The 11,857-nt window shown below is 37.0% G+C and overlaps 1 protein-coding gene across 1 annotated transcript in view; it reads right to left on the bottom strand.

Annotated features, from left to right (window-relative positions):
* The window catches only part of TSPAN13 (tetraspanin 13), a 32,261-nt gene continuing 20,404 nt past the window's right edge, over positions 1 to 11,857 (bottom strand). The window contains exons 2-6 of the mRNA XM_006880265.1: positions 8,938 to 9,105; positions 8,319 to 8,399; positions 7,667 to 7,780; positions 4,330 to 4,443; positions 1 to 75 (exon numbers count right to left, since the gene is read on the bottom strand). Of these exons, the coding sequence (XP_006880327.1) occupies positions 1 to 75; positions 4,330 to 4,443; positions 7,667 to 7,780; positions 8,319 to 8,399; positions 8,938 to 9,105 (552 nt within the window). The remainder of the gene's footprint in view (positions 76 to 4,329; positions 4,444 to 7,666; positions 7,781 to 8,318; positions 8,400 to 8,937; positions 9,106 to 11,857) is intronic.

Raw genomic sequence — 11,857 nt, 5'->3', positions numbered from 1 at the left:
TCAAAGGAATGCACTAGGATTAGCACGAGGATCTTTTTGGTTTCTGTATCTGTAGGTCAGCCAAACACCCAAGATCTGAAAAGAAAAAAGAATAAAAAGAAAGTAGTACCTGTATAATCTGGTAAAGTATCATTTATCAGTAAGATAATCACATGAACTCTGGAATCTTTCAAGCACTTTGCATTATTTGTTCCAAAAGGAGATTTCTTTATCTTTTTGAAATATAATGATTAAATCAAATAAGATACTGTAATGGAGAAAACATTTATTATGAGCACTGTGACAAATTAAATCATGACCCACTCTCTCAAAAAAAAAAAAATCACCAAATCTGGATCTTTAGAAAGGAACTTAGGAAGCACTGTCGTTAAGAATCTGCTACCCACCAGCTGCTCCACAAGAGAAGGGAATAAAGTTTTTCTATAATGATTTACTGCCTTGGAAACATTGTAGGACAGTTCTACTTTGTTCTAGAAGGTAACTAGGAGTCAGTGTTGATTTAACAGTCATGGGTGTTGTGTTTTTAATCCTTAGAATCTACAAATGTTATGTGGCCATAAGAGACTTTGAAGATATCATTAAGTCAAGGATCTGATCATTGGGAGACTATTCAGAACTGCTATGGCAGGTCCAATGATATAAGTGTCCTCCTAAGAGTGAAGCAAGAGGGTCAAAGTCAAAGATAAAGAAGCTGGAGAAACAGGCCATGACATGAGGAACACAGGTGACTTCTGAAGCTGAGAAAGGCAAGAACACAGGTTCTTCCTGGAGCCTCCAGAAGGGACCCAATTCTACAAACCATTTAGACTTCTGATTTCCAGAACTGTAAACAAGAAAAGTGTGTTGTCTTAAGCCACTAAATTTATAATAGCAAGAGGAGACTAATACACATACTGGACAGCCTGAATAACTAAACATATATTTTTTGAAAATTCAAAACAAAAATGGGGTCATTAATAATTACATAATAACAAAGATCCTAGAATTTGCCAATATGGACCATTTTAAAATGTTAGTTTGTTGCCCACGTCATGGTGACTATCCATTGGGTTTCTAAGACTGTTCATCTTTTACAGAGAAAAGTGCTCACCTCTTCCGTGGGGCAGCTGATGGCCCTGTAGTTGCAGCCCAACACATTACAAACCACGCTACCAGAACTTCTTTCATAATGGGTTAAAACTCTGGGTTTACCAGATCCTAATCCAGGTTTTAGAACTATGGTATGTTGTTACCATACAATTTTTGCCATGTTTATTTTTTAAAATGAACCAACAAAACGTGTATTAAGATATATGGCTCTTCTGTTTCTGTTACTTTAATATTGCTTTGGTTTAAATTTTTTTTTTAACTTCTTAAAAAAGATAAAATTTTAATGGGAAAAAACTAACTTCAAATTATATTTTTTTACTTTAGAAATCTGTGCTAAATGTTAACATGATCCCCTCTCAACTTGACTTCTTTTTTTATCCATTCTTTTAATATTTCTGGAGAATTGGAATAAATAACCAATTTCCCCACTGATCACCATGACACTTGGATAATATTAATAATCATGACATGTACAGGCTGATGAAACTGTAGTTTGTGAACTGAACCAAGGACCAAAAAAACATTCATTATCATCAAGTAGGAACTGATTCATAGCTGACCGTCCACAGGGTTCCAAGGCTGTAAATCAAATGGGAGACTGGCTGCCTTTCTCCCAAGGAATTAATGGGAGATTTGAATCACCAGAGAGGTATGGCTCCTGGGCTAGCAAGCAATGCAACTCCCTATAGACTACACCTCCTGAAGTTCCCGGTGATTTACCAAATGAGTCAAGCCTCATCTGACAGAACAGAAAACTCTATTGTGGAAAAATAAAAATGGTGATTCCCTCAATCCCCGTACTCCCCAATCTAGTGTTCCCTGACGAATTGTTACCATAGTATGTATCATCAGGCTATACACAGTTTAGTTATTCATTATGTTTACTGTGTATTAACTGTACCCACTAGAAGATAAGCTCCCAAGGGCAGTAGTTTCCTACTTTTTGTTCACTAAGGAATTCCATGTGCCTAGAATAATGTCAGGATGCACAATAACTTGTAACTGAAGGGAGAGATACAAAGAAAAGAAACTGCTGGAATCTGTCTACTTGGAAAGAAAACTTACTTAAATACTGACAATGGATTCACTATACTTTGTGGCAAGCACAGTTCAACATACTTTATAAATACTAATTCAATTCTACAAAGTAGGTACTATCAGTTTTCCTGTTTTATAGATGAAGACATGGGGTTGCAGAAAGGTTAAAGATCTAGCTAAGTTACATAGTTTGTGAGCTGCGGAGCCAGAGTTAAAAACAAGAACTGTTCCTATTTTTTGTCTCTGCTCCCATATGTGATAATATTCTGACATTGTCAGAAGGTCAAAGTAGCATTCCATCATTTCAGCTACATTGTTTGTTATAAGACTAAGTTACTCATACATCTGCTGTTACAAAAGTAGATTCTGAACCACTTCTTTCTCATCAACTGCCCAGGCATCATTCTCTTGACCCTTCAGAAACTCTGCCACCCAGAAGATTCTGAGTAGGACTTTTAAAGCTGTTAAACATTCTTATTATACCCACATATATGTTAATGTACAAATCACAGCATATCAAGCATTTGGGTAAATAAATAATCAATACCAGAGCTACATATTACCAGCATTGAATCACTCAAACTCAGCTCTAAGTGGTAAAAAAGGGAAATGTTTTTCTTCCCCCTCTGTCTAACCACTAACTTTTCCCATACACTTAAAAAACACTCAAAGTCAGGTGACTACCAATTTTTTAAGACTACAAAGATACTCTGATTTAGGGGATTCTTAAAGGGGAAAATCTGCAGTTTGGGACCTCTCCAAATTATTGAGGAACATTGATGTCAGTTTGAGGACTGAGGTATGCCTGGTTCAGGCCATAGTATTTCTAATCACTTGCTATCTGGACAGTGAATAAGACAGAAAAAGAATTCGAACCTCTGGGATGTGGTGTTGGAGAAGAGCACTGACCATCCCATGGATGGGCAAAAGAATAAACAAGTATGTCTTGGAGAGGGTGCAGCTGGAAAATGATGAGGCTTTACCTCACATACTTTGGGTATACTGCTACGAGGTGCTATTCCTTGGAGAGGGATGTGATCCTGGGAAGTATGGAGGGTTGGCAAAGGAGAGGAAGCCCTCAACCAGGAAGAATGACACTGCGACTGCTGGAATGGGCTTTTGTGTGTGGGGAACTGTGAGGAATGCACAGGGTAGAACAGGTTCAGGTCTTTTGTCACAGGGTTTCTATAAGTCATGCTTGACTCAGTGGCACCTAACAACATCAACACATAATACATTATAAAATCTGTTTGTAATATATATATATATATAATATAAACCCCCAAAAAGTTTCATCAAAATTATGAAAGAATTCCTCACTTCTTCAAATTATAAAATGTCTTTTTTTCTTATAAACATGCATATTATAGATTAATATACAATATAGTATGAATGCATATTATATAAGAAATGAATAATGAAGGTTGCCTCTAGGTTCTAGAAGTCTAGGAGAGTGGAGGATGAGCCTAAAAGAAATTGTTTAAAGTATATTTAATTGTTTAAAGTTATGTATTGTGTACAGTATTTTTTATATATACTCTCACACGTACATATAAAACAATATGGATGTGTCCCACTTAGTCTGAAAGTTTTTCATTTACCCTAAGGAAAAAATTAAATTGCCATCAACCTTGACTCACAGTGACTCATAGGACAGGAACACAGAACTACCTCACAGGGTTGCTAAGGCTATAATCTTTACAGGAGATCTCTATATTTTCCTCCATGAAGCACCTTGAACTTCATTTTGTAAGTTCAGTGATTCTGAACTACCAAACCATGGGTCAGCAGAAGTGTCTAACCACTGCAATACCAGTGTGCCACTTTAGCATAAATTAAAACATCATTTATCACAGAACTAGAAGAGATCCTAAAGATAACGCAGTCTAATGTCTTCATTTTATAGAATCCTTACATTGTACATTAGACAAAACAGATAAAACCTTTTATCCCCTTCACAAAGTCATTAACTAGATAAAGGAAGAGAACTCAGATCTCCCAACTGCCAGCCCACCAAGTTACAATGCTAGTTTTCAATGAAGACACTGAGGCATTTCAAACATTGCACATCTTGCTAAGGTAAACCTGATGCCCTCCAAATGTGGCTATACAGACAAGGGGCTGACTATAAAGACAGGTTGTTCCCACATGCTTCTGTGAGTGTTATTTCCACATACTTCTGTAAAAGGTGAGTTCACGTACCTCTGTAAAACTGAAGAAGAGCCCAATACCGCCAACAAATCGCAAGACCTCTCCAGCATATTCACCAATGATAGGAGCACATGGGGAGCATGGGTGGCCACTTTTAACACAGTTCTGCATCAATGAAAGAAAAGAACTTCTATTTTAACACATATTTATGAGAAACAAACAAACAAAAATTTTAAAACACCCCAAACTTTGGGAGGTCATTATTATTTCCATTTGGAATTCGAAGACAGCCACCAGGATTTGCTCCACATCCCCCAGCCCCAGTGTAAACCCACATAATCCCTCATTTGAGGGACAAGTCTTGTGAATATGATGAGATCATCTCTCCTCCAAATTATTACATTGCACTCTACTGTAAGATATGAGAACAGCCTCTAAAGAGATAGCTCATTGGACAGCTAGGAAACAGGGATTTTTATCCCATAACAAGAAGAATTGGATTCTCAAACAACCAGTGACCAGAAGAGCTTCAGGTCAGAGTGCAGGTCTAGCCAACATCTTGATGGCAGCTTCGTGAGATTACAAGCAAAGAACTCAACCAACCCATATTCATACTTCTGGCTCAACAATTCTGAATAAATGAATGAGTGTTTTAAAACTCTATGTTTATGATAGTGGGCTACACAGCAAGAAGAAAAGGATCCTACAGCAAAAGAAAAATAATGGTGCAAAAGTCGCCCCTCCTAAGGGAATTTCCAGTTTAGAGTTCAGAGAAGTGCTAAAAGGGTTTCTCCAAAACAGAAACTCATGTGAATGTCTTATGAAGTCAAGCTCTGAGCCCATCCTCCCATACATCAGGCAGGAAAAAGAAGTCAGGACCTTGGTGAGGAGGGTTGCAATTGCTGTATTACTTAGCTTAGCTCCCAAAGACAAAGGGTATAAATGTCAATGATTTGAAGGAGTGATTTTCTCAATATGGTCCTTCTAGTCAGAGTCTCTTGACTCCATATAATGAGTGGGACTGTGTAGCTGTAGCCTAACAAGGGGACAGGATAGCCTGCTAAGAATGCAAATAAGAAGCATGGAATCTCTGTGAAGAAAGGCAAATAAAATGTGAATTTTGTCATCATTCTACTACTTAAAAAAGAGTCAATCCCAAGAAGGAAGGGATGGGGAGAGGCGGAAGTCTCTCACTACCACCAAAAAAAAAAAAAAAAAGCTAGGAGGAAAGCACTTCCTTTGGGCCAAAGGTCCCTGTGTTGAGAACCTCCTAGATCCAAGACAGACAGAGCTGTACTCTGAAGATGGCACAAAATGGTAAGTAGTAGCAACAAGCATACCAGAACTGGCAGATGTGGAAGCAGGATACAACACTGTAGGTCTCCTGGCTTAGAGACCTACAGAGCTGAGCACCTTTGGTCTAAGGGTTACTGACATGCCTCATACTGATGGTGTGTCTCTTACTGGTGGAGCTCAAGAGTTTTGAAACACTAGTCAAAGCAGTGCAGAGGCCAATCCAAGAGGTCCAGGAGATCATGAAACAAGGAGAAGCCTGTCCGTGGACATAGCTGAGAAGCTGCCAAGAACAAAGAATCATATCCAAAGTTGTTGTCCTCAATCTTGACACTAAATTGTAACTGTTGTTGTAAGGTGCTGTCTAGTCAACTAGGACTCACAGCAACCTTATGAACAATAGGTGGAACCCCTGCCCAAACTTTGCCCATCCTCATGAACTCCACTACACTTAAGCCCACTGTTACAGTCAATCCATTTCCTTGAGAGTATTCTCATATGCTGAACTTCTACCTTTCCCAGTATGATGTCTTTTTCCAAGGATTAACCCCTGTTGACAATATGCTCAAAATATATTACACAAAGTTTGGCCATCCATGCCTCTAAGAAGAACTGGATTGCACTTCCTCCCAGGAAGACTTGTTTGTTCTTTTGGCAGTTCATGAGATATTCAATACTCTTCTCCAATATCACAATTCAAAGGCATCAATTCTTCTTTTTCTTCCTTATACATTCCTCAACTTTCAGATGCATAAAAAAAATAAATACACCATGGCTTACTTAGATCAGGTTCACTTTGGTCTTTAAACAGACATCCTTGCTTCTTTTAGCACTTTAAAGATGTCCTTGGCAACAAATTTTCACAATGAAACACATCTTTTGATTTCTTGACTTCTGTTATCCTGGGTGTTGATTATGGATCCAAATCAAACGGCATGATTAACAACATAAATCTTTTCTCTTTCTATCATGATGTTGCCTATTGGCCCAGGGGTGAGGATTTTTGTTTCCTAGATGTTAATATGTGATCCATATTGAGGGCTGTAGTCCTTGATCTTTTACAGCAAGCGCTTCAAATTTTCTTCACTTTCTACAAGCAAAGTTGTGTCATCTGCATAATATAGGTTGTTGATGAGCCTTCCTCCAATCCTGAAGTCACATTTTTGTTCATATAGTCTAGATTCTCAAATCATATGGTAAAAATACAGATTGAAGAGGCATGGAGAAAGGATACAACCCTGACATAGACCTTTCTTATTTTTAAACCATGCAATGTTCCTAAGTTTTGTTCAGACAACTGCATCTTGGTCTATACATAGGCTTCACGTGATCTCAATTAAGTGTTCTGGGATTCCCGTCCTGCTTAATGTTACTCAAAATTTATCATTATAACACTGTTAAATTCCTTTGCACAGTCAATAAAACACAAGTAATCATCTTTCACTGCTTCCAGCCAAGATTCTTCCGACATTAGCAATGATATTCCTTGCTCCATGGTCTGCCATTTGTTGCACTATGGTGGTTTATATGTTACTGTGATGCTTGAAGCTATTCAAATACCAGCAGTATCAACTATGGTGGGCAGGTTTCAGGCAAGCTTCCAGACTGTGCTCACGCTGATTATCCCTCCCCTTGAAAAGTCAAAGAGATCACATGCCCTTACCACACAATCTTCGTAAGAGGAGAAGAGAATGGAAAAAGGTACTTCCATGTGTCCTCCATACTGGACATGCTTAGCTGTTTAAGAAGGTCTGTTTGGTGCATGACTTAATACCAAGATACATGCATACATTCTCTGTATTACTAAAGCTGATCTGTATTTTCTCTTTCATAACATGTTTTAGAAAGAGTAGGATCTAGAGAAATTAGGAGTAATGACTAGAAATATCTAACAGGATCCTGAAATACTTAATCTTCAGCAATCTTAAAGAATGGGCATCTGAGAATGAGCAAATGATACAATAGTGTACATGGAAGTAAAATGTAGATCTATGAAAAGCACTTTTAAAGTAAAACTCAACATCAAAAGTCAATTAATTTCTTCCAGGTTAATCATGATCCACTTGTATAGAATATCTCTCCAGTAAATACTCACAGCCGAACAGGTGTCATTTGGGTTAAAACTTCGGAACCCACAGCAGTTTAAATTTCTCTGGATGTCATTTCGAGCACTTGCTGTATTATTCCAACCAACTTCAAGGAGTTGACCCTAGGTAATGCATTTAACATTTACATTACAATACGGCATCCTTGATGGAAATACATAAGACTAAGATGTGTAACTTTCGGTATAAGCATACCATAAATGCATATTTTTTTTCTTTATAAGACTACCTAAACTTTTCAAAGAATCATTTCTTACTCTCCAACAGAAAGTACAGATTATTTCTATCTTAAGAATGTGTAAGTCTTCAACTTAAGTGCAATTTACATTTAAAAGATATAGTGATTCAATCACACAGTGTGATCAAATTCTACTGTCCTAAAACAGAGGCTTATATTTCTCTACAAATTACTCTGTGAAAGGACTTACTTCCTTAAATGGAACCATAATCATCCTGGAGCAAACATTTCATTAAAACAATAATAAGAGAAGACTGGGTGGACAGCTTGTAGCAGAAGGAAAAGAGAATGTGATATTTATCAAGAAAACAGCATCCTGAGTAAGAGGAAATTACAACTCAACCCCTTCTCCTTTTACTATACTCATACCATGTGGTATAATTAAAAAAAACGTCTTTGCTTACCTGTTGCTCCTGGTTCAGGGCCAAACAAGCACAGGACACAGAGAACTGAACAATAAATACAAGTAAGAGAATAATCATGTACTGAGAGTTAAATGTTAAGGATGTTCTAGGTACTTGAGAGGAAAGTACATAATTACAATATTGATAACATAGATAAAATTTAATAAGGAAAAATCATTATAATTATCTAAAAGATCAGAGAGTAAGTACAGATTAGCAGATGTAAACTTTCTTAAAAATAAATCTGAAAAACAAACAAGCAAATCAAAACAGAACACAACCTCCTGTGAAAGTCAACCAAATAAATACTCATTTGCTATAAAAAGTCTCAGGGATTACTGAAACAATTCAGTTTACTTCTAATTTGTAATACGTACATGGGTCTATCCTGAGTGTAAAAAAAAATATTCTCTTTTATATGATAAGGAAAAAAGAAATAATGCAAACCTACAATAACTTTATCCTAAGACGTTTCTGTGCTGAACAAATACACATGGGGTCTTGCTAGGCATTCATTTCCTAATCATAATTATAAATTAACTACAGCTATCAAACAGTTATCAGTAGCAACTCAAGGCTCAAATCCAATGAAGTCAAGCCCACATAATTAAAAGGATACAAAAAACAGTAACACCTGGTGGTGTTTCACGGCTCCAATCAGCCCCACTAAGGCAATCAGGAACAAGAAGATGCCCACAGCAATGACCACGCCGACCACGCGGAGACTGGAAATCAGGCCGAAGCCAATGCCCCAGGCAGCAATTCCAATGAGCAGCAGACTAACCAGCTGCAAGGACAAGAAAAAGCAGGGGAGGGAAACAAGGACAGGGAGCAGTGTTAATTTATTCAAGTCCAAAAGCAGTGTTCGAGGGTCTGCTTAGAACCTTACAAATAATGGCTAATGTTAAATCTGGAACTAACTGCACATAAGACTTCAGTTCAAAGCATTTTAACAAAGGCTAGTAATCCACTATCATGTTGTTTGTGGGGTTTTTAACTAGCAATCTATAAAATAGGGAGCCTCAGAAATCTAGTTTATTAAACACCAACATAGATTACTCAAGCTTTTGAAATAACTGCATATGTAAAGCTTCTGGGTGCCAATGCATCTCAGTTCAACACATTGTTCTCTTCACTCTCAAATTACTCATCTTTCTTTCAAAGTCCAGCTGGACTGCAATCTACTCTACCCTAGCCACCTCCTCCACAACAAACTGAACAGACGGTATCAATCCCCCTCTTTGGGCAACTTCTGTTCCTTGAATATGGTTCCATGACTCCCCTCAGCACACTCAGTGCTTCTAAACTTGGCTCTCCTAGGAGACTGTGAGCAACCAGACCTTAAGGGTCCCCATTTCTCACTTCTCTCTGTCCCCCAGGCCAATCACAGGACCTAGCAACTGAGGAGCACTCAAAATCTGCTCACCAAATTGCTACTGAAACAAACTGCTTCAGATGTCACTATTCTCTTCGTTTATCTCTACATTAATATGAATGAGATTCATATTAATATTAACAACATCCAGATGTCACCATCATTCTAACAGAAACACATTATTTCTACACACATGTTAAAAAAAATCCTGGCATGGCAACACTGACAAAATATGAGGATATGGGAATGCTGGTCTGGTAGGGGTTGGAAAAGAAACACAGCCAGCACAGTCATTTGTATAAAAATGCATGTAGGATATCCATTTAGACTTAGCAAGATAAAGAGTATTAGATTTTAACTTTATCATGTGAAATGCAATACTTAAAAAAACAAAATCAAGTAAAGGAATAAACACAAGGCTCAAAAAAGGATATTTTCTGTAAAAGTTACAAGTATGTTTTAAAATAATAAAGAAATAGATAAAGATTATAATTACACAGGAAGCAGTTAGAACCAACTCAATGGCAACTGTTTGTTTTAAAACTGGCTTTAGGGCAGGCAGTTAAGACAGAGGGAGTTATGCTGAAAAGGGAGATGATAATCGTCAAGTCCAACCACTTTCTGAAGCACATTGACAGTTATCATATCTAGGTGGGAAGACTTGAAATATATATAAACTGTGCTAGAAAGTACCATTTAAAGGCCTGAAAATTTGGTTTATAAATCTAAAAATGGATCTTTATAAATATAAAATGGATTTTCCCTACTCAAGTATTTTTATACAGCCATAATTAGACACAAATTTTAAATTTACTGGTATCTAAATTAGAAATACTAAGAAAACTGCTAAGTACAGAAAAAAATGACATTTATTAATATTTTTTCGGGAGTTCTGGTGGCTTTCCTTATGGTGACTTCTACAGAGAAGGATATCATGCTTGAATAGGTGGAGAGACAGCAAAGGAGAGGAAGACCTTTAACCAGGAGTGACAGTGTCTGCAGCAATGAGTGTGTCAGAGATTGTGAGGCTGGCAAAGAGGACAGGGTTCAGATCTTTTCATAGAGTCACTATGAGTCATACTTGATTCAGTGGCACCTAAAAACAACAACTGGTGACTTAGTATTTAGGAGTTGCACTGCCAACTCAAAGGCAGGTGGTTCAAATCCACCAGCCGCTTCTTGGAGGAAAGATGGGTAATCTCCTCCCGTGCAATTTACAGCCTCTAATAACCTGCCGGAGGGTCAGCTATGACTTGGTTCCAACTGTATGGTACACAACAATATTTATATTTTTAAGCACTTATTACAAAGAAGCAAAATTTGAGGGTGAAAGAAATCACTGGTAGAAAAACAGAGAAAGTTTGTGGAGATATCTCTAGCACCATGTGTAAGTTTTTTCTATCATGGTTACTTGTGTTTTACTGTAGAAGCATTGGTGTTTCATGTACTTGTAATTATCCTTGGTGATGAGTTAAGCTTCAGTGAAGCATCCAGACTAAGAACTAGGAAGAACTACTACTACGCAAGAATGAACATAGAACAAAGAAATGATGCTGAATAACGTAAGCCATAGCACAAAGAGACAATTACGGTAAAAAAAAAATAAATAAAATCCTCATTAATACAAAAAACCAAGAGACAATTACTTTAAAAAAAAAAAAATCAAACCCTCATTAAGACAAAAAGCAAAGAAACCGTTTACACACAGAACCAATGCTGGAGGGTTTACAGGGATGAGAAAGGGGGGAGATGGGAGCAAAACTTAATAAACAGATAATGTGGGTGAAGGAAAAAGCAGTGTTCAGTAAGACATTCTGTTTAACTGCATTCATTGATTTTAATGAATATTATAAAACAAAATGTATATAAAATAGCAATGAAGAATCAATATGATTTGTAAACATTCACACAAATTAAAAAAAAAATTAGTGGAAGAAAAATACAATAATTGTCAGCCCCTCAAAAAGAAATGAAGATCCTGAGAAATCAAAGAAATAAAAAGTGCATTCTCAGTTGAAAACAAAACAAAACAAAGAACGATTTTGAATAATATTGCATGAGTTCCAATATTATTCAAAATGGTTGACTCTGGAGAACATTATGCTGAGTGAAATATCCCAGTCACAAAAGGACAAATATTACATGATGCCACTGTTGTAGAATG

The sequence above is a fragment of the Elephantulus edwardii genome, unplaced genomic scaffold (assembly GCF_000299155.1).
Source record: "Elephantulus edwardii isolate Elephantulus edwardi_28Jun2011 unplaced genomic scaffold, EleEdw1.0 scaffold00007, whole genome shotgun sequence".
NCBI classification, from domain to species: domain Eukaryota; kingdom Metazoa; phylum Chordata; class Mammalia; order Macroscelidea; family Macroscelididae; genus Elephantulus; species Elephantulus edwardii.
The sequence above is the reverse complement of the archived record's forward strand: the minus strand, read 5'-3'. Positions and strand labels throughout refer to the sequence as shown.